Source organism: Staurois parvus, unplaced genomic scaffold, assembly GCF_062004578.1.
Source record: "Staurois parvus isolate SC_StPar_1 unplaced genomic scaffold, SC_StPar_1.0 ptg000283l, whole genome shotgun sequence".
In the NCBI taxonomy this organism is placed as follows: Eukaryota; Metazoa; Chordata; class Amphibia; order Anura; family Ranidae; genus Staurois; species Staurois parvus.
Genome location: NW_028318079.1, coordinates 5,472,620 through 5,500,008, shown reverse-complemented (window position 1 = coordinate 5,500,008; position 27,389 = coordinate 5,472,620). Strand labels below are relative to the sequence as shown.

At 42.5% G+C, this 27,389-nt stretch overlaps 1 protein-coding gene across 4 annotated transcripts in view; it reads right to left on the bottom strand.

The window, feature by feature from the left end:
* Positions 1-27,389, bottom strand: part of FAM3D (FAM3 metabolism regulating signaling molecule D) — a 133,785-nt gene that overhangs the window by 78,192 nt on the left and 28,204 nt on the right. For 3 of the 4 annotated variants that reach the window (XM_089682041.1, XM_089682040.1, XM_089682039.1), the window contains one exon: positions 7,348-7,418. In XM_089682041.1, the coding sequence (XP_089538167.1) occupies positions 7,348-7,360 (13 nt within the window). In that variant the 5' untranslated portion in view covers positions 7,361-7,418. Of the gene's footprint in view, positions 1-7,347; positions 7,419-21,888; positions 21,946-27,389 lie in introns of those variants that run through there. The other variant, XM_089682038.1, reaches the window with a different exon arrangement.

Genomic DNA, 27,389 nt, shown 5'->3' with positions numbered 1-27,389 from the left:
GAAATGGTCAGCCTTATGGGGAGTCATGAAACGGTCAGCCTTATGGGGAGTCATGAACCGGTCAGCCTTATGGGTGTCATGAACCGGTCAGCCTTATGGGGAGTCATGAAATGGTCAGCCTTATGGGGAGTCATGAACTGGTCAGCCTTATGGGGAGTTATGAAATGGTCAGTGGGTGGGTGCAATGTGGTAGTAGTGCTGTGCAATATCTATAATAAAACTGCCTATCTGCTGAGCAGACACCTCCACCACCCCTCTAGGTCCAACAGCAATGGAAGGGGGACTCAACTCCTGCAGGTGGGCATCCTCAAGTGTCCTCAGCTAGCACAGAAAAGGTATCATGCGTCACACTAGATATGATGTTTCTGATACAGTGAGATTGATTTACTAAAACTGTAGTGAAAAATCCGGTGCAGCTCTGTATAAAAACCAATCCGCTTCCAAGCTTTTGTTACACCCCGGTCACATCAAGCCCAACATTGAAATCGTGCGACTTACAGTGAAGTCGCACGATTTCAAAGTCAAGTGAGATACCGAGTTCAGGTGCGTTTTGCAAGACATCTGACACAGATGTCTATGCAAATCGCAACAAAAGTAGTGCATGTACTACTTTAGAAATCGGTGTGGCTCCGACCAAGTCAGAACCACACCGATTTGACTGCTCTAATTACAGACAATAGGGTGCTACAAATCGCATGCCAAGTCACACCCAATGTGACCGGGGTGTTAAAGCTTAATTGAACAAGCTGAAGTTAGAAGCTGATTGGCTTCCATGCACAGCTGCACCAGATTTTGCACTCTCAACTTTTTGTAAATCATTGTTTTTAACGTTTAATCAGTGAACACGGTCCTTTTTTTATTAAGATACATCTCTTTGTTTTGACTAGCCAGTAATTCCATCATGTTATTATGACAGAAGATTTTAAGCGTTTGTTACTGTGTCAGCAGAGTTTTTGTTTTTATAACCACCTGTCATTAACTAATTATGATCTACTGTTTCTTCATTAACAATCATAAATTACTTTTTTATATGTGTGTAAAATGAACTACTTTTAATGATGATGTTGAACTGTATCTTTGCTAGATCATTTTTGCTCATTAGTTCCTAATTACCTGGTTTCACAGGTTCTGGCTGTATGAATTCCATTTGCACTATATGATATATTCTGAGATGTTTCATGATTGTTCCAACTATTTCCATTTTGTATTCTTGTTTTACTGCAGTCCTGATGAAGTGGGAGTATTGGTGCCCCTTGTCATGAGCAAACACCAATATTAAAAGATTTTGATCTCTCAGATCTTTGGCCTGGCGTTCTCATTAGACTTTTTACAGGTGGATCTTAAATTTTGTGTTCCCCAGACAAGGGACACATTATTTTTGTTGAGAGCAGCCTCAGCGAAGCTACAGCGCTGTTCCTGAACCTGATAGACTATCTATAACCATGAATTACTCATAAATACATCTCCTACTCTTGACTGCCCAATGTTCACATCTCTGACAGCCATCATACAGTGTAGCAGATAAGAAAGCATCTGTATATGCAAATGCTTTGCATCAAAGACGTTTGTCAAACAAATCTCAGCCACCTATTTCAGATTGTTTCACTTTAACCACAAAGGTATCACTCTTTTGCCTACCATACAGCAAAACTCATATCTTGTAAAATGCCATGTCAACATGATGAGGTAGGTTTTGTAGTACAGCAAAGGAATGAAGCACTCGTCAGGTTTAGCTAGGGGAGCTAGTCAGGTTTTTAGGCAGAGGTTGAATAGCAGCCTGGGATGAGTCAGTCTGGGTGTGAATCAGCCAACTTATTTTTAGGTCAGGGCTGAGGCTCTGCAGACCAGTTTCCTGATACCTCCCCCTGTTCTACAAGCTTGAGAAGTTTCTAGAAGGCAATGTGTGGGTGTGAAGAGGGGCTGATCTGTATACTTAGGGGATCTTTGCCAATCCCCAACCAGGAGGCTTGGCATGGGGCCAGGACAGCACTTAAATATGAGAGAGCCTGATTAGCAGGAGTAGTATCGGGTGGACGATAGCGTGAAGGCTGCAGTGTGGAGCCTGGGAGGGGGCCCAGGAGAGGGGCCTACCTGTAAGCAGGAGCTGGAAGGGAGAATCTGTAAGCCTCAATGTCCCCTGTGAGAGGACAGCCTGAGAAGCAGGGAAGGAGCCAGCCTAGCATAAGGCCTGGAGGAAGCAACCAACCTATAAGCTTGCAGGAGAGGACTGAGTGGGCAAGCCCACATCCCCTGGGCCAGATAAGGGGGAGGGCAACCCAACTAGCTCCTCATCGGGAGCTGCTCTGCCAAAGTGGCAGTTTCTGGGTCCCCTTGCCCAGGGATTCCCTCAGGCAGCTGGGTGAAGAGGAGATTTCATCTGGGGTCTGAGGTGGTACATCAGGAGGGCTGGAGAGCTCTCCAAGAAGAGAATCATTGTCTATAGACTTGTACATAGTTGCTAAGCAGTTGTCCTCAAGTTGCAGTTTCCTTCGGCATCCCATACATCCCTCAACCCTATCCAAGTTCAATACCCATTGATAAAAACCAACAAAAACAAACTCAAGGACTGTTTACCGTCACCAGTGTGCAAGGCCTGAAGAAAACGCATGTTTCCTGGCTGTGCAGGACTATAAAGGGACCCAAAACTCAGTGATTCCTAAGGAGGAAGTGCTACAGGAAGAAACAGAGATCTGAACATTTAAGGGCAGCCTCAAGCTCGCAGTGGAGGGAGTGATGAGGCAAATCATAACTGATGAATACATTGATGAGTACATTGTACAACTGCCACTCAGTACATGTTGGGAGACCATAGGCAGTAAATGGACATGGGGAGTTGCACTATATTAATTTATAATGCACAAAGGCCTCTCCAGTCCATGGATTTTATCCTGGAGGTTGTCACATGATGGCCATAATCAGCTATACTGTGAGACTCTCACTTCCAGTGTATGGCCACAATTATTGCTGATATCACTTAAACATTAGTTTGACCCATTCATAATTATAGAAATGTTTTAATATGGTTATATATTCAGATTAAATTATCAAATTATTAATTAGATTTTAATGCAACTATGGCCTTCACAAATCCACAAGCTTAAAGCAGAGTTCGAGTAGTTTTTGTGATTATTAAAAGTCAGCAGCTATAAAAACTGTAGCTGCTGACTTTTAATAAACACGCATTTACCTGTCCCAGGATCCAGCGGTGTGCTCACCCTTCTTTCCCTCTTCTCCCCTAGTGCCGGCATGTCAACTGTGGTCACCAGGCTGTGACAGCTTGTGGATGAGCGAGTCGTGCTGTGCCTCCTAAATGGTCTAGCAGTCTAATGGGACCTGTGAAAGTTTCCAGGAGACTGCGGGAGGGAGGAGGGGGGCCAAACTTCCAGCCCACTTTGCCGCAGCGAACTGAGCCGGAAGTGGGAGCGGGTACCTGTCAAAAACAGGTATCCGCTCCCCCCCCCCCAAAAGGTACCAAATATGGCAGTGGAGGGGGGATGAGGCAAATAAGCAGAGCTTCCGCTTTTGAGTGGAACTCCACTTTAATGGTCTTCAGGACTAAAAGTATCTGAATTAAGAACTTTGTGTAGCAGAGGAGGTGTCAGAACCAGGATTGGAACCCACGACCTCTGCCATGTCCTTGCTGAGCCACCGGAGATGCTGGACAGCATCCTTTTTGAACCCATGGATATTCTTGTCTTGTACATTGTTTCTGGAGAACCTTGAACTGCTTGCTCCTCAAAAGAACTTCCTATTTAAACCACACTTCCTATTTGCCAACTTATTGTGCTCTCTCCACCCGTTATCTTGCTTCTTTAAGTACTTGCATCTGTCCTCATCTCCACTACCACTTCTTACCAACCTTTGGCTGTTCTACAACTACGTTCCCGTTTGATGGCAACTTGCAACCACTTGTTACTGATCTTTGGCTTGTTTACTGGTTATGCTTCTGCCTAATCCGTACCTGCTACAACGGCTGCTGGACCCGGCTTGCTCACTTCCTGGTGGTGTGATCCTGAAGACCGTGATCTGGTACTAACACAGCAAAACCCATCTCCACCATCAGGAGCTCTGGTGAATACTGGTTAGTGCTTAGACCTCGCATCTTGGGTGAGCCAGCATCATCCTCCAGGGTAACCTGCTTGTGTACTTACTGTATCTAGCTGGTCAGTGGGAGCCACTCTACTGCTATTGATACTGGTCTCTGAGTATGACCTCTGACCATGACAGGAGGACTGGGAACATTTAGCTTGGGGGCAAACAGAACTAATCCTTTCATGCATTGCTCACTCACTTGAAGGGACTGGCCTCCATCCCCCTGTCCCTCTTTCCACTTCTGTGGTCCCTCTTTTTGGTCTGATGTATAGATTTCTATTAAATAAATATTATTTAACTGTCAGTCACAAAACAAATAAGAACCACAAAGGAAGCTAGTGTTGGAAGACAACCTTCTAGCAGGCCCTGTGATTACAGGTCTGAACATGGATCAGATTGCTATATAATGCCCAATATGTGTTAATGACTGCGGGTCCCACTCTAACTGATAGCTAAATGGGCAAAATTCTCTACGCAGTGACACCAAACCATCACATCTTATTAGAACTGGCCTAGGGAACAAATGCCCCCCTACCACCAAGCCCAGTCCTTCCCTCCTATGTTGCCTACAGCTGTTAGCCAGCTTCTCCTTTTTATGAAAGAAGGAAGGCTGTATTTGATTCCACCCATCAATATCTGCCTTCGGACTAGACCAGCCTTTCTCAACCAATTTAACATGGAGTAACCCTTGAATTAACTTACTGGTGGTAGGGAACCAGGAACTCCTGCTGACAAATACCATATCTAGAGCTCACGGTACATTCGCCTGATGGTAACTGAGAAGAATGCTCCTTACTATTTTGGTCATTGGGAAGAAAAGCCCCCTTGCATATAGCTTAAAAAACCATTGTGGTCAGTGGTTACTTATCTTAGTAGCAGACATTGCTCATTGCTCAATAAAACCCTGGCAACCTCTGAAGGAAGCCTAAGATTCCACAGAACCCTGGTTCAGAGAAGCTGACTTAGACTGACAGTTTGGCTATTACTGCACCTTCCAGAAGGACCGCTCTGTCTGGACTATTTGTGTTTACTCTGTCTCTTTCTGCCCCCTCCTCCCAACCTGTGAGAATATTTGAAAGGTTCTATAGAGAAACACAAATGTTCATTTTTGTATGCATTACCATGCAGCATATGCTGTAAACCACTGGATTACCCTACTTTTGGGATATAAAACACAGAAGCTCCCCCAAACTTATGTCCTTAAACCTCTCTTATTCTGAATCCAGACCTCCTCCCTGGGTCAGCTGACCAATATAAATATCATTTCCATGCTGACAACACCCAAATCTACCTTTCTACCCCTCCGTTCAGCCTATCTGTCTCCTCATGCATCACTAATTTACTAACAGACATATAAATATGGATGTCAGACCACTTTCTCAAACTCATTCTATCCAAAACTGAGCTCCTAGTATCTTACACCCCCCCCCCCTCCACGTACCCCTTTCCCTGACCTCCCTGTTGTGGTTGATGGCACAAGCATCAGTCCATCTTGACATACCAAGGTGCTAGTTGCAACCCTTGACTCTGAACTCTCCTTTCAGCCCCACATCCAATTGCTGTCCAAATCATGCTACCTCAACCTACTTAACATCTCCAAAATACGTCCCTTCTTAATCTACGACACCATAAAGCTTCTAATTCACTGCCTGGTTATCTCTCGCCTTGACTACTGCAACTCTCTCCTCATTGGATTACCTTTACATAGACTATCCCCCCCTTTAGACAATCATGAATGCTGCTTCCACACTCATCCACCTCACCAACCATTTAAAGTTTGCTACCCCACTCTGCTGATCCCCTTATTGGCTTCCACTCACCTAATGAATAAAATTAAAAGTACTAACAACAGCCCACAAAGCAATCCACAACTCTGCCCACAACTACATTACTAACCTGGTCTCATATTATCATCCATGATGTTACCTCTGGTCCTCACAAAACCCCCTGCTCTCTATCTCCCTCATCACCTCCTCCCATGCTTGCCTACAGGACTTCTCCAGAGTCTCTTCCATCCTCTGGAACTCTCTACTCCAATCTGTCTATCTCCTACTCTATCCACCTTTAGGTGATCCCATAAAAACCCCCCTCTTTAAAGAAGGCCATCCTGCTTTTAACTAATAAGCTGTCTTTTTTGCTTCAGCTCATCCCCCACAGTTATTACATTTTGTATCACTTGACCCCCCTCTTAGATTGTAAGCTCTAGCAAGCAGGGCCCTTTGATTTTCTTCTGTATTTTATCATTTTGTAAATGTATCTGTCTGTTTTCATTTTGTAAAGTGCTACACAAACTGTTGGTGTATAATGTATGTATGTATAGGCATATGTTTTTTATTTTATTTTGGAGAGAGTAAGGAAGGGTTAGACCCTCTGACATTTTTTTTATTTCTGTGGCCCAACTGGGAAGATACCCCCCCCCCCCTTTTTGTCCTGGTTACCTGGACTTGTTCAGTAATGTTGAAGACATTTTACTGCTTATCCAAGCGGGTTCTTTAGTTCTAATAAGTGGTATGAACATACTGTAGCAGTGATACCCACACAGGTACCTCAGTCACCTTAATCCAATAACAATGGAAAGTGCCAAGACAGATGTTGATTGTCCAAGGACATGATGCAAGGTATGAAGTTTGAGAAAACACCTTGTTCTTAATGCATAATCCAAGCAGAATGGAAATCTGGGAAAGGGGTTAACAGTTCATTCCATAGGGAACAAGTCCAGTCGAATATAACTTCTACTAACTATACCATGACCTGGATAAATTGAAACCTACACAGACATAATGCAACTAATGTAATATCTGAATTTCTAATCTGAAGCACCCCCTAAATATCCGCACGCATATCAGGCCCCTTTTCAATACCGATGTGCTGACAGAGAACATGTTGACAGAAAGAGACTGTGGAGTTAGCAGAAGAATGACCTCAACAGTATGCTTTTCCTTCTTCACTGTCCAATCAGCCATCTTAGAGGTGTGTTCGGACCTGTGTTCTTAGGCAATACTTCTACTTACAGTGTAGGTTGAGGACCTGGCTGTGCTGTCTGGCAAGAGTACCCGAATCACAAAATTGGGTAAACAGAATTAAACATCCTTTTGGAGGTAAAACTATCTTCCAAATCTATTTCATCTGCATATTTAGCTGTTTGCCCGTATTTCAGTTTTAGCATCTCTTCCATTGCTCCCTCTGCATATAGTCCACCTGCTAACATTTGTTGTACAATTATACGCAATTTGTTTTATTTTTATTAAATCTTACCTATCCACCTCATTGTATTCCAGCAGGTCTGCAAAAGCAGTGATGCAGAAGTCTGTATTTTAAGGATTATTCTGTAAAGATAACATGACAAGAGGTTAGCTGAAAGGGTCACATTATTATGAATGTTTATTTTCTACTATCTGATTTTCACCTATAGTAAAGTTTAATTTCAGGCAGATTTTTCTTTGATTTTTGACATGCGTCACCCTTCCATGTGCTCCTTGCTGTAAAAGCCAGTTATTGGTTGGGGTGGTTGCCATTTGTTTGTATTGTTGGTTAGTTGGTGAAGGGGCGCACTGTATACCTTCGCTGCCCATGTGCTAATACTGGGTTTCCAGTGCATCCCTATACCTATAAGGAGGGGTGGGCTCCCTCCAGGCTTACCTGCCCTTAATTTATCCATTATTATATAAGTACCCCAACTTTGAAGACTGTCAAAATGTATAAAGTTAGGACTGCAGTACTGTAGAGTAGCATGGAGAGGCTCTGCAGCTTACACATGTATTTGCAAATGTGTGCAATCTAAACCCATGGCTTTAACGTGAACTGTTAGACAGGATAATTTGGTTTGTTGCAGGCTGGCTGGTAAGTGAGCTGGGAATTTTAGTTTGTTGTTTTTTGACATGCGTTGCCCTTCCATGTGCTCCAAGGCCAGTTATAGGTTGGGGTGGTTGCCATTTGTACAGATTAATGCAATTCTGCATTCATTAATGCATCATTAAATTTATTTTTTTAAATTCAATCTCTTCTGGGGGAGGGAAAATCCAATCAGTTGTGCTACAAAGCAAGAAGCATGCTGATAGGACGTGACAGAGAGGTGAGCTCATCAGTCTTCTGCTTCTCCCTTACTGCCCAGTCCTAGGCTGTGGAGGGGAAAGACCTGTAAGTGTTTCTAGGCTGCAGCAGAAAATAATAGGTCTTCTGTCCTGCCAGACAAGGCTATGCTGTGTGGCAGAGCTATGTAAATCTCGGAACTGGAACGACAGTGACCTGTGGATTGTATGGTCCATGGCTGCCTGACCACTCAATGTCGACTGGGCAGAGGTCTTGAGGTACCCCCTTGGGGAAAGGAACAGTGAGCCCCCAACTTGCCATTATATACACACAATATATCCTTCTATAAGTCGAAAGCAATTTTGGTACGTTTCCGTGACTATCAGGAGGGAACAAAAGTACCTGCACACTCCATGGATCCATAGTTTTGACTCTGAAGAAGGGGCATGGCCTAGAAACATGTTCAGTGTTATGTTATGGCGGCGCAGCAGCTTGGGACATCTTTGCAGCTCCCTTCCTTATGGTTCTTCCAGTGTCCACCCCAGAGTAATATTTTGGCTCCTATTTTTGCATCCACTCCTACTGTCAGCTATTTAGTGAGAGTGTTACAGCATCAGTTGATGTGACCTGGTATTGCTCTGTATGATCTGCGATATGCCCCCCAACCAATCACTTTATTGTAAGTGCATTTTTATCCTTTTTATAATTTGCTAGGGTGGATTTAGATGTGCGTATAAATCCACCATTCCTCTAAAAAGCAATCTTCCTTCGGATCACATTTCAGAGGTCACCTCTCACACCCTTGCATCAAAAATGCTGCAACCACTTGAATTGAACATGATTGCAGGGTTTTGAGGCACTTCCCTGTTTTGCCTAAATGGGCCCTGTTTGGTGGGCTTGCCACCTGCCAATCACGGCATGTTGGGTGTTTTTTTGATGCGGGTGTGAAGCTTAACTGTTTGCAGCTGGGGGGGGGTAGCATTTAAAACATGGCTCAACCATGCATTTTTACCGCTTTCCACGCCATGTTCAAAATGCTCTGGGTGTACAAACTGTGAGTTGCAGGTTTCAACACCCCAAACACAGATCGCAAATGCATTTGCCTGCACTGGATCGCATGGTACTGCAGTACCGGTTGCAGTGTGTGCATGCACTACCTTTGGGGTGATCCTGTGAGATTTCAGCACGCACAAATCCTATGGACAAGTAAAAAGCTCTAATAACTGTATGTATTTAGCTTTAACTTTTTAAAAGCCTTTATTTCTATTGATTTAGGATTTAAAATTAAAAATCAGCATTTTTTTACTTCACCTTATAGAACTTCAGAAGCTACATTTTATTTTAAATATAACATGTCACAAGAGGCTGCCATTATTAATCCTTTTAGTATAGAAATGCCTGGCTTTCAGAAGAAAACTCCTAAGGCCCGTACACACGATAAGAAAATTGTACAAAAATTTCCATCCAAGAAACAATCTTCCGATAATCTGATCGTTAGTACACAACTTTTGAGAGATGATAACGCAGTTCATGCGACAATATCCGAAGGGACAAACATGAACATTTTTCTCGTACAATACCAGAATGAACGATTTTCGTTTTAATCAGTATAGTAGTGCTCGGAAAAAAAACGGAAGACCAAGATCACACATGCTCAGAAACTAAAGAATACATTACAATACAATACGATGCATTACATCACTTCCAAAGTTGTATTCCTTCATACAAAAATTTTCATAACTTTAGTAACCTATTCATTTTTGATATGAGACTAGCATGCAAAAAAAATAAAATATTCTCATCGTGTGTGCAAGGCTTTACACCAGTAATCTGAGTCACTGATCTGGCACACGTATGAAGATAACAAAATTACACTTCTTTGACTACAATCTTGATTTTCCTGATCTGCCTACTTGTTCTGGTTCAGTGATGACTCGGAAAGTAAAGCAGCCTACATTTCAGCTTTACAACAAAGTAATAAGCATTTTTAGTAGGAGGTCAGCAATGACAGTCTCTATCAGGGGCGGACTGACCATTTGGAAACTTGGGCACTGCCCGAGGGCCCGGGGTCAGTAGGGGGCCCCATGAGATGTCCCTGGTACCTTTTTCATAGGCTTTTTTGAGTTTGGGCAAGGACACAGGGGCCCCATGATCCCCTATTGCTTGGGGGCCCCATGAGTTGTCAGTCCGCCCCTGGTCTCTATATGTATTTTATGTCTGGCTGTCAGACTGATGTAATCCTGGTGATAAAACACTTGCCTGCCTGTCAAGCACTTCAGTTCCCACATTGTTTCCGCCCTATAGAAACAGAATGGCTGTATGGGTCACAGATGTGTCACTTTCATGCCAAATAAATCTTTGTACAATCATTCTATCATAACATATAGGGGTTGATTTACTAAAAGTGGAGAGTGCAAAATATGTTGCAGCTGTGCATGGTAGCCAATCAACTTCCAGAATAAATTTGTTGGACTCATTTTAGGACTTCAAGATAGGTACACAAAGTATCCATGCTTTCTTTGTTTGTGGGAGAGCCGGGCTGACGACCAGCACTATGTCAGACAAGAGTGGCCATCCAGACAGGAATTAAGACCTGGCTCGCACAACGTTCTGTCCAACCCTCTGGTGGAACTGAGCAAGATATTGCTTCCACCTCTCTACACATCAACCTTGGACTTATGAAAAACTTTGTAAAGGCACTGGACAGGGAAGGTGGAGGATTTTCTTTCCTCCATCAGAAGTTTCCACAGGTTAGCATGTAAAAACTTAAGTCAGGTATATTTGATGGACCTCAGATAAGGGAGCTCGTCAAGGACGCTAGTTTTGATGAAGCATTGAATCCTGCTGAACTCTCTGCCTGGCTGTCCCTTAAGTCAGTCATTGCAAACTTCCTTGGCAACCACAGAAGTCATAAGAATGAGACGGCCATTGATGAGTTAATGGAGAACTTCTGCCAACTTGGTGTGCGCACATCGGTGAAAATGCATTTCCTTCGGTCTCATCTTGACTATTTTCCAGAGAATTGTGGAGAATTCAGTGAGGAACAGGGTGAGTGTTTTCACAAAGATCTCCATGGGATGGTGGAACGCCTATGGGATGTCAACTTTCTGGCCAACTACTGCTGGTGCCTGCAAAGGGATGTGGTATCTGCTCAGCACAATAGGAAGTCCCTGAAGAGACCTTTCATCCATGATTAGGTTTTTTTGTGTTTTTACTCTTTTTGGTATATTTTAAGAACATTTTGTAAATATTTTGTGAATAAACAAAAAACATTGCAATATAGCAATATCTGGTATGTTCTTATATCTCAAAAAACTTGATCTGATTGAGTAAAATGAGCATGATTTTCGGAATCAGCACAAAAAACTGGCTTGAAATCAGGTATTATATCTTAGACCTTCAATATATGGCAGACCAGTGTTATTTGTGTGTGTATCAGAGACAGGAAGTGAGGGGAAATCTTCAATATAGGGGTTACAGACAGAAATAATAACATGAAAAATATTGTAACTTTTCTTCACTGTATCCAAAAATTTAAAAAAAATGTCAGGACTTAGGTTTTAGAAAAACTTTGAGATTGTTCCGACAAAATGTGGGGCAATGCTGTTTTCCATTGGTTTGCAAAACTCTGAATTAAATTGGCTCATTTTTGAGTATGCATTTAACACTCATGCAATAGGTGCTAATGTGTGATGTGTTATTTCACTTTGAGGGTAGTTGGCTACATAGGACAGCTGTGGACCTGGGAGCTTAAAACTGCCTGTGGCAAAGGGCATAATTAATCTAACACAGTGACAAATGTGAACACTGCATCTCTTCCGAAGGATTTTACCAAGTGCAGCTGGCCAGAGATGGCCCCAATTTTTTTTTTTTTTGGCTGAAGGAAAATACCTGAGACGATTTCTCCATCTACAAATTCAAGGTGGATAGGTAATTCCTCCCTGCTGTGTCTCTGTATTCTGACAGCAGAGCTCCTCTACTGTCAGAATACACTGATCAACGCTGCATCCCATTTGCTACATACGCTGACTGATCAAAAGTTTTCCAACAAGCTCTAAAAAGTAATTTGATAGATTGACTTTCCATGAACAGGAATGGCTATACATGGATCAAAATTTGGCCAGTTCCTGCTAAACCAGCTACATTTTTTGATGAATATGTGGCCAGCTTAACACTTGAAAAGTAAACCTGATTAAATGAATGCTGTAGAGACGCTTTAGAAAAAAGAACTGTACTGCTCTTTACTTTGAGATGTGAGTTGTGACATAGTGAATAAATATGATAATACAGATTGGATTAGAGCCATTCAGGTGTCTACACCCTGTTCCAAATTATTATGCAAATTCTATTTAAGTGTCACAAAGATTAAATATTTTGTTTTTCAGTTTAACTCATGGATGGCATTGTGTGTCAGGGCTCTTTTGATCACTGAAAACAATCTCGGATACCTCTGATAATTAGATTGGCCGGTGAACCCAATTTAAGGAAAAAGTACTAGAGGACGGTGTTCCACATTATTAAGCAGAGCACCATTTTGAAGCAATATGGGGAAGAAAAAGGAACTCTCTGCTGCCGAAAAGAGTGAAATAGTTCAATGCCTTGGACGAGGTATGAAAACATTAGATATTTCACGAAAACATAAGCGTGATCATCGCACTATTAAGAGATTTGTGGCTGATTCAGAGCACAGACGGGTTGGTGCAGATAAAGGCACATTGAGGAAGATTTCTGCCAGATCCATGCCTCGGATCAAGAGAGCAGCTGCTAAAATACCATTACATAGCAGCAAACAGATATTTGAAGCTGCTGGTGCCTCTGGAGTCCCACGGACATCAAGGTGTAGAGTCCTCCAGAGTCTTGCAACTGTGCATAAACCTTCTATTCGGCCACCACTAACCAATGCTCACAGCAGAAACGGCTGCATTGGGCAGAAATATACATGAAGACTAATTTTCAAACAGTCCTGTCCACTGATGAGTGCCGTGCAACTCTGGATGGTCCAGATGGATGGAGTAGTGGATGGTTGGTGGACGGCCACCCTGTTCCAACCAGGCTGCGACGTCAGCAAGGCAGTGGTGGTGGAGTGATGTTTTGGGCCGGAATCATGGGAACAGAGCTGGTCGGCCCCTTTAGGGTCCCCGAAGGTGTAAAGATGACCTCTGCAAAGTATGTGGAGTTTATGACTGTCCACTTTCTTCCCTGGTACAGAAGGAAGAACTATGCTTTCCGTAATATAATCATCTTCATGCATGACAATGCACCATCTCATGCTGCAAAGAATACCTCTGCATCAATGGCTGCTATGGGGATAAAAGGAGAGAAAGTCATGGTGTGGCCTCCATCCTCCCCTGACCTCAATCCTATTGAGAACCTTTGGTGCATCCTCAAGCAAAAGATCTATGAGGGTGGGAGGCAGTTTACATCCAAACATCAGCCCTGGGAGGCTATTCTGACATCGTGCAAGCAAATTCAAGCAGAAACTGTCCAAAAACTCACAAGTTCAATGGATGCAAGGCTTGTGAAGCTGCTATAAAATAAGGGGTCCTATGTTACAATGTAACGTGACCTGTTAAAATATTTAAAAAGTTAAAATGTTAAAAGTTTGATTGAAATAGCTTTTGATTTCAGTAAATATGCTGCAAACACAACAAATGACAATTTTCAGTTCTTTACAACCTACAAAGTGTTTGTGCGTAATAATTTGGAACAGTGCATTGTAAGTTTTTTATGTTTAAAAAAAATCCTGTTATCATTAGGAGGTTTGTTCAATAAAATTTGAATTGTACTCTTAATAGTTGATAACATGAGAATTATGCTGACTGTTATTTACATCAATTAGGTAAATGAGAAAAATATAATTTGCATAATAATTTGGAACAGGGTGTAATAGGCACTGCATAAATATTTCAGCAGTTAATGAAGATAGCAGTTGCAATATTTTGATGGGCCAAACAATAAAACATTTTAAAATCTTGCTCTGCAGGAAACGCCTCAAGGAAATGAGAGCTTAAGGTGGCATTAAACCCGAAAGCAAACATTTATTATATTGCAGTTCACTGAATCTTAAGGCTGCTTTCACACTGATCCCTTTTTCTTATGCTTTTGCATTAAAAAAAGAGGAAGAAAAACATGACCATGTATTCCTATGGGACTCACACTGATCCATTGCGGGTCCGGTGAGGTTTTCTTTAAATCCTGCTGCATTTTTGGTGCAATAAAAAAATGCACCAAAAGCGCACTTCCCCATTGAAAATAATGGAAAACGCCGCTAAAAAGCATAAAAAATGCATAAAAAACACACCACTATTGCGTTTTTGGTGGGTTTTTTGAGTAACGTCCTGTAAAAAATGTACTGTAAAAGTGGTAGAAACATGGCAGAAATGTGTTTTTACTGCGGATCAATGTGAAAGTAGCCTACACTGGCCATAGACAGTAGCGACGTGAAACGCAAATGGCACTGAGGAAGAAGCTCCACTTCAAAGCACGTTACCACCCACCCACGTCCTCATGCTTCTACGCTGACGTCATGTCCACCCCGATGGCATTTGCATTCCACGCTGGTTCCCTGCGGCGGCCGGCCATTTCAGGATACCCTTCCAGCCAAAAATCAGACACATGGATACCACTTGCCCTCCATTGCCTCCCGGGAGCCCGGACTACGTTTGGTGACATGCTCATTTCTTTTTTACTTCCTGTGACTTGCTAATTGTAATTTTTACTAATAAATTATACATTTAATGCTGCACTTAGCCCAGCGCCCCTCTTCCTTCCTTTCCATATACAGAGTTCAACTTTGCTCTGAGGGTACTGCCACTGATGCTGCCGTTTGCAAATATATTGTTATTGTGAACACTAATGGTCTCCCAGATGGACTTTTTGATGGACCATATGGACTTTCATGTAGCTTTATTATACCTCTTCAGTGCCAAATTTGTATATATTGTGAATTTTATAGCTACAGGCACTGTGGAGTCACTACTGGGTGAAGGGGGGAGCAGGGTGGTCTGAGCTCAATAGATCTGCTATGAATTTTCAGGATATGTTACTCCACAGTGGTTGTAGCTACATAGATCCATGAGGACTTGGTTAAAGCTTCATGTACACAAGCCTACCCTGACCACCGGCCGTGGAAAAATGCAAATCGAGGCAAAAATGCAGTACCGCGGTTGCCTCGTTTTGCTGTGGTTTTGCCACATTTTGCGTTTTCCCATGGTGGGCGGTCAAAGTGTTCCTATCCTCAACACGATTCTTTCTCATTCAGGAGAGGGAAGTTTAACCTCACCTAAATGCGGCAACTCCTAAAACTCTGCTAAAAGCTTATGTGTACATGGACACCGGCTTTAATGGAGTTGAGTTTAGGAGCTTTGGAAAAAAAAATCTTCTAAACTCAAGTTTAGGAGCTGCTCATGTACATGAAGCCTAAGTACTCATGCACACTGGATGTTTTTACACCTGCTATTTTTGGCTTTTGGCATTTTTTTCTATATCCAGTAAACTCCCCAGCATGTTATCCTAGATGTCCATGCACACATAGACTGTAATCAATGTTTTTAAGCAGGGGTGTTTTTTGGCAGGAAAAATGTTCTAACGCTGAAAAATGCAACAAAACACGGTAAAAATTAGGTAAAACGTGGAAAACCAGTGTTTTTTGTACTTTTTTTTGAGCAAAATGCTTTTTGTGTGTAAAAAAAAAAATGCTAAAAAATGAAAATGCGGCTAAATGCTAATACAAAAACGCTTAAAAACTCATCTTTTTATCATGACTTTACACAGCTACCGCTACCAGCTTTATTAAAACGCCCCGTGTACAGGGAGCCTTAGAGCTTAAAGACTACAGGTTCAGTTTATAATACGGACAACATTATGAAACGTGATAGTTAGAAGCCAATTGTTGGCTAGAGGCAACAAGGACAGATATTTTCAGCTATGATGTTCATTAAGTTCTGGATGACAGCATGATAACAGCTCTCCATTATCTGCTGCTAACCAGACAATCACTATTTAGGATTTTTTGGGCCATTTCTCCGTCGTGGTCAATGAGGCGGTGCTATGCAGTGCTGTCATTATCACCTCTGCTGTCAGTGAAGGAAAGCAATTAAAAAAAAAATTCCAAATATCACAACTCTGCAATGCAGCACTGATTTCTTGGTGAGAATGTTTGTACATAATACATATATTTGGCTATATTTACAATTAGAGTTGCAGAATTTGCACTCCGGCACTGATTGCAGTTCTACAGGTTGTTCAACCAACATGATTGATCACATTTAATTAACCAAAACTCTGCTAGGATCTTCTTTTGATGAGAGCCAGTCTTCATGTCTATATTATAGTTAGGGTGAGGCACCCTGGCAGGACAGATTGAATTTCTGCTGCCAGACATACTGCATGTTATTACAGCAACTGCTTATTAGAATTTTTTGGTCAGGAGTCAGAACCTAAAATCAACATTGTGGGGTTGATTTACTAAAGGCAAATAGATTGTGCACTTTGCAAGTGCAGTTGCACTCTGCAAAGGCATTTGCTCCAGAGCTTAGTAAATGAGGGAAAGCACTGTTGACTTCCATCCTCCAACCACGTGCAAACAAAAATGCAGTTTTTTTTAAATATTACAACAGGCTTGTAGAAGGTGCAAGAAGCTCCGAGCGCATAGCCTTTCTCTGGTTCCAGTCTTCTCCTCTTTCCGGTGATGTGATTTTTGCCCGCGCATTCCACGCTGTTTCCGGTGCACTTCCTGATGTACATAGGGCATCCCAGCCCCATCTCTTCCACCCTCCAGCCTTTTGGCAGACTGTGCAGATCAGGAGTGAGCAAAGAACCTACCCTGTGATGAGCCTGTTTTATCTACACATCTTGTGAGTGTTTTTATTTTGTATTATTAAATACCTCAACTTATTACTGCACTTAGCTGGCGCCTCCTTCTCTCTCTTCCGAGCTGAAGACAGCTCCTGTCAAGGAGAGCGGAGTGTGGCCTGGCCGGTCCAACTCAAAGGGGAGTTATCTGAAGTTGCAGACATAGGCCCAGTGCTTTTCCTTACTCCTCCGGTACCTTTCCCTACCACTAATGCTATCCCTGACAGACAGGTATCCTGTCCCTGCATTATCCAGTTGCAAAAAATGTGTCAAAATAAGGGGGCAGGGACTTAAAAAGACTCTGCATAACCCAAGATGGCCTCCAGAGTCACCTGGATCCAGCATAGCCAACCGGATCACTGCTCCAGGAGACCGAGGCAATCATAGAGAAACCCAATTCCTCTTGACTTCCTGTAGAGAATGTAGACTGCACCTGCCTACTACATTTTTCCATAAAAAGCTTTTTTTTAGAAGGATAACAAAGAATAGATATGGCCTGCTATGCTGTGCATATTCCTGCAAAGATATTCAAGTTATGTCATTGTAGTCCGATCTGTTGGAGGGCCCAGCGATTTCAGAAAGTGCCTTTTTTATTCATTGGGATGCCATCTGTTCTGATTTCTTGCCCACCTGAAAGTTTTGGGTGTTCCCACCCACTTTTATGTGTCACAGCCCTTCCTGGTGCATTCTCCATGATCTAAGGCCCCATTCACACCTGAGCGATTTCTTGCCTGAATCTTAACAAGGCAAAATTCATTCATTTCAAAGGCACCTGTTCACTCACCTGTGTCACCTGTAGCAAAATGCCTATTGCTAAAAAAATGCATGAGATCTTTTTGGCAGATCTGGGGCTGATTGGGCCCCATAGACTTCAATTGAAAAACTTGAAAACAAACTGCATGAGCGTTTTATGAGTGTTTTCTCACATATTTTCTGCTCAAACAGCAGTTCTCCCCACCCCTAATCTCCTCCACCTTAACATTATGAATACCTTTTTTCCCCTTTCATGTAAGTGATCACATTCCTTCAGTGCTCAGCTGAATAAGTAAAGGAAGAGAAAGAGCTGCACACTGATCTTCCTAGTGAATGGCAATGCAGGGGTGTGTATTAGCACAAACCTGATCATTGGAGGAGAGCAGGCTGAGTTCCAGCACAGCTAGAGAACTAACCACACTGTGCTCTCATGCCTAGTGTGGTCAGTTTTAATACGAACACAGGGGGACTGGCAGGAACACCAGGGATTTCACACAAAGGAAGCAATACAAAGAGAAAAAGTACAAGTACATACAATGTACATACAAGTACATGGTACAGCAGGCACATATCAGGAATATAAAATGTTGGGTTACATATTATTTAAAAGAAAATTCCAACAGTTGTGCAGATGCAGAAACTCAAGCATAGATATCTCACCAATATAAATCCCAAAGAAATATAAGAAATCATCAGGCAGTAAAATCTGCAGCAGCTGGAACATCTATTTTAGCTGGTGTGACTGTTTAAGTGCCAGTTCACGCTACTGCAGTGCAAGACCCAAATATGATTTGGACAGGAATCGCACCACATTCCTGTTCAAATCACATGTGATTCTTTACATTGCGATTTGAGACCTTAAATTTGGATGGCCTAAATTGAACTGCAAACAGCACCGCACGAAAGGCGCAGTCAACTTTTTTTTTCCACACTGGAATTGGATCACATGGGTGTTTACATATGTGATCCAATTCAGCCTACTGCACTTCAATTTGCAAATCATTTTTGGGGTGTCGTTAACGTAACATAGACACCTATTCGGTTCGCACAAAGGGAGTTCAATTGCGCACCACACCAGTGTGAACCGGCACTGAAACCTAAAATATCGCAGTTTTAAAACAGCTCTCTCCTGAGAAATGTTATATTGTAATTATTGATATAATAAAGGTAAAACCTGCACTATACTTCAAAGAAATGCCAGGCTTTTTGGCAATAAGAACATGACTGAGGGACCTGCAGAGTGCTAAGGCTCATGTTATCTATAATCAATATACAATTGGACCCCATTCCCATAGAAATGACCAGACAACAACATTTTATTTGGAGTCGTATGGCCATAGCAGCCTTTTATTACAAAACATTAAACACAATATTAAAGACAACAAGCATAGTGCATAGAACACAGTCAATGCATAACAAATCACAAATTTATCCTGCCAGGTCTAAGGTCTTTGAAGGTCGATATAATCTCAACAAACTGGTTGTATCTGCCACCCGATAAAAGGCCCCCAGCCGCAGCTACACTGACTTGGGGACAATTTAACCACTTACTTACTGCCAGATACAACCTTCTTAAACCCTGATGTTACCAATGTATTATTAGGAAGGGACACCCATGCCTAAAATGGGCCCAACCCATAATTCTCCACAATTTTGAACCAGACCCAATAGACCCGCCACCAGCTGCCATGACAAGAAAATTACAAGAACTTGAAAAAAAAATGAATGACCAGGGAGGGAGGGCGGGAGAAATCTATTTGATGTTGGCACGAGCACCGACTGAGCTCCGACAAGAGCCCCTTCTCTCTACACACTACAGGACACTCTCTATGCCTCAATCCTTCCAATCTGATAATCCCACTACATCATTCAAAAATCACCCGACTAATACTCCACCTCTCCTGCACGCCCCAGTCATGTTGGCCCTCCTCCTAGTTTCACTCAGATCCAGGCCATATACTTTGTGTAAAAGTATTATTTTTACAAGTAATGTTAGAAAAAAATGATCATTTACTAGACAAAGCTGTTATACGCCTGGTAATTCATGAGCAATTTCTGTGTTAACCTCCCTAGCGGTCTGAATATGTCCATATTTCTGTGCTCAAAGCGGTACATTTTTTTGCATGGAAATATGTATTTTTTTTATTGTAGGCTGTAAATTTTAGGAATAACTCACTAAAATCTGTCCGAACAAGAGTCCCGGGTATGATAAAATTTGAAACACAAAATCATAAATTATAATTTAATAAATAATCATAAAAAATAATAATATAATAATAATAAATTTAATTCAATAATATAATCAAACCAAAAACACTGAAATTTGAAATATAGCGCCAAGTTCGCACATCACTGAGCAAAGTCTCAGAATCGTTTTCAGTTTCTGATGACGAATTTCCCCCACAAATCATTATCACTCAATTCTGCAAGTGGTTCTGATTTACTATCGCTGTTCTCTAGCTGATCTAAAACCGCTTTTGACCTAAAGGGACGCTTTTTGGACGCCATGGACGTTTCTCAGTTTCCAGGCAGAAAGAACAGTAAAAATGCAGGCAGGGCGCAGGACAAAGCACTCGGGACAAAATGTATGTGAAATGGTTTGATACAGTAATGTTTTACTATGTGATTTTAGTGAATTTAGTGAATGTCACTGTTTGTCATTTTTAAAATTCCCCCGTACATCCTGACGTCACAGGGAACGGAACCCAGAAGACAGATGCCGGCATCCACCGGAGGACATTACAGGGGACACTGCAGGAGGGACATCGCTGGAGCGCAGGACAAGGTAAGAGAAGAACAGATCCCGGAGCAGCGCCGCATGGTATTCCTGAGTGTAGCTCGGGGTTACCGCTTGTGGTACTGAAGCTTTACCCCGAGCTACACTTGGGAATACCACCAAGGAGGTTAATAGTGCCTACCACCAACCAACAGGGAATATTAAAATTATATGTAAATATCAGTAAATACACTTTGAGGTTTATTCACTAAAACTGGAGAGTGCAAAATCTGGTGCAGCTCTACATAGAAACTAATCAGCTTCTAACTTCAGCTTGTTAATTAATTGCTTTCGCACAGCGCTATAGCAGAAACACTGCTACAGGGTGGCATGGGTGCGCAAAATCACATCTATATATACGTGATTTTGCAGTTCCAGGTAGGGGGTGCATGTGTGCCCTACCCGCGCCACCATTTGTGGCCTCAGCTGTCAATCACCGGGTCCCGGACAGTGATTCCCCGGCAGCAATCTCTGAGGATTTCCGATGGGGGAGAGACCTGTCTGTAAACAATACAGATCTCTCGCCTGTCAGCTCCTGCGCACTGCTTTGTGTGGCTCTGTATAGCACAGCCATAGAAAGCAGTGTGCTTACAGTGAAACACAGACAGCCCACGTAGTAAAACGGCACACAGTTAACCCTTTAATCGCCCCTCATGTTAACCCCTTCCTGCCCAGTGCCATTAGTACAGTGTCAGTGCTTTTTATTAGCACTGATTACTATATTGGTGTCACTGAGGATGTCAATGACACCAAGTCAGTTCCCCCCAGTGTCAGAATGCCCACTGAAGTCCCACTATAAGTCGCTGATTGCCGTCATTACTACTAAAAAAAACCCCGTATATATACTGCATTTGTAAACGCTATAACTTTCACGTAAACCTATTAATTTACACGTATTGGGATTTTTTTATAGCAAAGACATGCAGCAGAATACATTTTGGCCTAAATTTATGACACAATCTTATTTTATTTTTTTTTATTGGACATGTTTAATAGCAAAAAGTCAAAAATATTTTTTTTTCAAAATTGTTGGTCTTTTTTTGTTTATAGTGCAAAAAAATAAGAAACGTACAGGTGATCAAATACCACCAAAATAAATCTCTATTTGTGGGAAAAAAAGGATGTAAATTTAATTTGGGTGCAGTGTTGCATGACCACGCAATTGTCAGTTAAAGTAACACAGTGCCGTATCGCAAAAAATGTCCTGGTCAGGAAGGGAGGTAAATCCTCTGGAGGGCAAGTGGTTAAGCTTTGACAATAAAACCTGGAAGCTGATTAGTTTCTACATCAGATATTGCACTCTCCAGTTTTAGTAAATCTACCCCTATAGAAGTGTATAATAAAAGTTATGATTCTGCAATAAATTAAATAAGATATACACTTACAGAGAGCGCCCCGTGCCTTCCACCGCGCCTTCCATGTTATTTTTTTAAGACACTGACCTGATATACTAGATTTTCAGGTTAGGTCTGCGCAGTGTTTTTGAAAGATGTTGTCCTGCCCACTCCTCTGATATCTAGCCTTTATTTTTTGTAAAGGGTGCTCCTAGATTACCTGTTTTTAAGACGTTCTTTTATGAAGGATGAAACCATAGATTTGCCCAAGATTGACAGCTGTTTAACCAACAAACCATTCCCAGGTGTTATAAAGCACATTTGCGAACATATTAAGCATTTCAAAAAAATGTGCTGATTTTTGCTAAATTGTATTGTTATGTTAAATAATGAGGCTTGATGAGATTTTCCAGATTTATCAGGCTGCATATTGTACACAATTAACCTGCTAAACTTTGCCACTGTGAATTAGGCTGATCCAAAAGTTTTATATAATTTCCTATCCACATACACCACACATTTGCTGATGGTATGCTTGACTTTCTGAAATGTCAGCCTCTGCAATATTCCCTGGTGTAGTGTATTAAAATCTAATATTAGTAGAAGAAAAAAAAATAAAATTAAAAAACAGCACAAGGGACATTACTTACTATCAATCAAAAGTGTCCCTTGTGCTGATGGCTTCTGCATTTGTTGACATCCTCCCCCCAATTGTCACTCTCAGGCAGCTGGCCCAAAGTAATGAAGTGCTGCCAGTGCTGGTGTGAGTTCATGGGGGCGGGAAGTGCCTGAAAGGGGCTGGAGGAGATCAGCAGCACTGAGATGCATAAAAATGGGAAAACTATTTTATGAGAAATAAGACAATTTTTTATGATGCACATGCCTTGCCCACTGTTGTAAGGGTCCATTTACTTCACAATCCAGTGCACGTGCCTTGCCAGCTGCTGTAAGGGCCCATTTACTTCACAATCCAGTGAGCATGCCTTGCCCACTGCTGTAAGGGTCTTTTTACACCACAATTCTGTGCGCATGCCTTGCCCACTGTTGTGAGGGCCCATTTACACCATAATCCAGTGAACGTGCCTTGCCCACTGCTGTGAGGGTCCATTTACTTCACAATCCAGTGCAGGTGCCTTGCCCACTGCTGTAAGGGTCCATTTACACCACAATCCAGTGCACGTGCCTTGCCCACTGCTGTAAGGGTCCATTTACACCACAATCCAGTGCACGTGCCTTGCCTACTGTTGTAAGGGTCCATTTACACCACAATCCAGTGCACGTGCCTTGCCCACTGCTGTAAGGGCCCATTTACTTCACAATCCAGTGCACGTGCCTTGCCCACTGCTGTAAGGGTCCATTTACTTCACAATGCAGTGCACGTGCCTTGCCCACTGTTGTAAGGGCCCATTTACTTCACAATCCAGTGCATGCAATTTTGTGCATTGACACATACAGTATTGCAGAATGCTGCATTAGGCAGCCTAATGAAAATTAATGGGCTGCAAAGCACCTCGGAGGAGGATATCACAAGTACTGTCTGCATTTAATTTGCAGCGCAATGCCCAGGACACCATGGATTGTGCTGTGCTGCACTGGCATGTGAGTGGGTTCAAGAGGTGCTTGGCTGAGGCATTCACAATGAATGACACCACACTGCATCAGCACATGTGACATGTTACCACATGTTGCAGTAAAATATGTGTTACTGCATTGCAAGAAACGTGAGTGGGCCCTATAAGTGCACTGGGGTGCCATCCAAAATGAATGGCACCGCACCACTGTTATGTGTAACAGGTAACCAGTGGTAAAGGGTGCATTTTGCTGCACTCAAGCAGCACAGTGTAAATATATGAATGGGCTCTTAGGATTTGTATCTACTTCAAAGCTAGCTTTTGACTGGTTCACTATACTGACACAAGGGGGTTAAATTACTAAAACTGGAGAGTGCAAATCTGGTGCAGCTGTGCATGGTAGCCAACCAGATTCTAACTTCAGCTTATTCAGTTACAGTGTTACTAAACCCAGGACCCTGCATTCACTATATCTGGTCTCCCAGGACCCTGCATTCACTATATCTGGTCTCCCAGGACCCTGCATTCACTATATCTGGTCTCCCAGGACCCTGCATTCACTATATCTGGTCTCCCCAGACCCTGCATCCACTATATCTGGTCTCCCAGGACCCTGCATCCACTGTATCTGGTCTCCCCAGACCCTGCATCCACTATATCTGGTCTCCCAGGACCCTGCATCCACTGTATCTGGTCTCCCAGGACCCTGCATTCACTATATCTGGTCTCCCAGGACCCTGCATCCACTGTATCTGGTCTCCCCAGACCCTGCATCCACTATATCTGGTCTCCCAGTACCCTGCATTCACTATATCTGGTCTCCCAAGACCCTGCATTCACTATATCTGGTCTCCCAGGACCCTGCATCCACTATATCTGGTCTCCCAGGACCCTGCATTCACTATATCTGGTCTCCCAGGACCCTGCATCCACTATATCTGGTCTCCCAGGACCCTGCATTCACTATATCTGGCCTCCCAGGACCCTGCATCCACTATATCTGGTCTCCCAGGACCCTGCATTCACTATATCTGGCCTCCCAGGACCCTGCATTCACTATATCTGGTCTCCCAGGACCCTTCATTCACTATATTTGGTCTCCCACAGTACACACAACATGGAAGTGCAATTATTTTAGTAAATATAAACTGCTAAATACCTTTTCTCATTAGCAGTTATAGCAGTCTAGTGAGTTCTATCAGTGTCCAGCAGAGCACTGGTTAAAGCTTGTAGAAGGAGTTTTCTTTCAGTTCTAGGAGGATGCAGGACCCCTGACCACTGTCTGGACAGTGCTGATTGGCCCTGTGCTGATCCCATGCACTCTCCAAAGAAAAAAAAACCTCTCTAGCAATGCACACTAAACTGAACATTGCACAATGGCTACGGTTCAATCTGTCTTATCAGGAGATAAGACTGTGGACATTTGAACAAGAGGAGGAGCAAAAGAGTCAGGATCAAACAGCCTTTTTACACAATCAGAGGATTAACCCCTTAGGTTCCACAGTGAGTATAACAAGCATGCTTTACTGCATATACAGACTGATTGTACTGTTGTGGTTTTAGTAACACTTTAAGCTTTGACAATAAAACCTGGAAGCTGATTGGTTTTTATGCAGAGCTGCACCAGATTTTGCACTCTCCAGCTTTAGTATTTCTCCCCCAATGACTCGTGAGAAGAACCACAGAGCTCAGAAGAGGGCAAGGTATTCGAGGCAGTCAAAATAATATCATACTTTTTTAAAGTGTGATACACAAAGGGGGTTATTTACTAAACCTGGAGAGTGTAAAATCTAGTGCAGCTCTGTATAGAAACCAGTCAGCTTCCAGGTTATATTGTCAAAGCTTAAAGTGTTACCAAACCCAGGACCCTGTATTCACTATATCTGGTCTCCCCAGACCCTGCATTCACTCTATCTGGTCTCCCCGGACCCTGCATTCACTCTATCTGGTCTCCCCAGACCCTGCATTCACTATATCTGGTCTCCCCAGACCCTGCATTCACTCTATCTGGTCTCCCCGGACCCTGCATTCACTCTATCTGGTCTCTTCAGACCCTGCATTCACTCTATCTGGTCTCCCCATACCCTGCATTCACTCTATCTGGTCTCCCCAGACCCAGCATTCACTCTATCTGGTCTCCCCAGACCCTGCATTCACTCTATCTGGTCTCCCCATACCCTGCATTCACTCTATCTGGTCTCCCCAGACCCTGCATTCACTCTATCTGGTCTCCCCAGACCCTGCATTCACTCTATCTGGTCTCCCCGGACCCTGCATTCACTCTATCTGGTCTCCCACAGTACACACAACATGGAAATGCAATTATTTTAGTAAATATAAACTGCTAAATACCTTTTCTCATCTGCAGTTTGAGCAGTCTTGTGACTTTTATCAGTGCCCAGCAGAGCACTGGTTAAAGCTTGTAGGATGAGTTTTAATTTTCCCCTGATGGTCCTATGAGGCTGCAGGACCCCTGACCCTCTGTCTGGACAATGCTGATTGGCCCTGTGCTGATTACATGCACCCTCCTAAGAAAAAGGCTCTCTAGCAATACACATCAAACGGAGCATGTTCAGAGTTTCCCCAAGTCACTGTTCTATCAGCAGGTGGATTGGGGACTATTGAAGAAGGGGGGGATCAGAAAAGTCAAGATCACACATCCTTTTTACACAATGAGGAGGATTAACCCCTTACGTTCCACAGTGAGTATAACAAGCATGTTTTACTGCATCTACAGACTGATTTTACTGTTGTTGGTTTAGTAACACTTTAAATGAACAAACTGAAGTAAGAAGCTGATTGGCTACCATGCACAGCTGCACCAGATTCCGAGTGCTCCAGTTTTAGTAAATCTCCCCCATACTGTATAACACGCATGGTATAAATGATTGATGCTGAAAACTGACCTGACCCATTATCTGGGGCTAAGACTGACACACACACAAAAAAAACACTAGCCAATACCCAGAGGCTGGAAACAAATGCCCCGGAGTTGTTCTTTAATTTTCCAAACAACCAGAGCAGAGGTTACATGTGTAAACACTAAAGGACATTCTAATTCAGGTTAATCTGTAAGGTTCCAGCTTGTCGGAAGGAAGACACCAAACAGTTACAGCAAATTAGCCAGGGGAGGCAGAGGGCTCTGCTCATTTACTCACAAATAAGGGGACATTATGCAGAGAGAGCTGTAACATCTCTTCAATCAGAGAGCGGAACAGATAATTGCCTATCAGCCCGATACATACATGACCAGCTAAGTAGTTAAAAGCTTTCACTATCAGGAGTGGATAGCCCATTCTAAATCCAGCACTAATTACAGAATTAATTAAAGTGCCTGAGTAATGTCTCACAGGCCACACCTCAGCGAGGCTAATGAAGGTGACAACAACTGAAATATAATTAAGCAGGAAAAGCAGGCTCCTCTTAAAAATTTGATTATATTTGGGGTTTAATTTCCTGTCTGCGTGAAAAAAAAAAATTAGTTAACCACATTTCACAAATACCTTTTTCCCTGTTAGTCCAATTAAATAAAATTTTAATTAACACAGTCATCTCGGGGAGTTCACTTTTTTCTTACATTTCCTACTTTTGACAAATTTGCTCTGCATCCGTGATTTTCTTGGTTCAATTTGATTATCTTTCCCCTTTTTTCATATTTCTTTACAATGTTTGCCCATCACCCCCTCCGTCAAGCAAAAAGGTGAAAGAGCCCAAGATGCTTTTAGTTGTTCATAATTTGATCACATAAAAACAACCAACGTGTTTTGGGGTCATCAACACTCCCCTTTCATTAGGGATTAGAAAAATAGAACGATGACTTAAGCCTCGATGAGACACCCGATGAGAATATCGGAAGAATGATCGTCCGTTTTGGGGTTTTTTTTTGCATTATAGTCTCCATATCGAAAACGAAGAGGTTACTCAACTAATGAAAATTCTCATACGATAGAATTTTAGAAGTGATGTGATGTATTGTGTTGC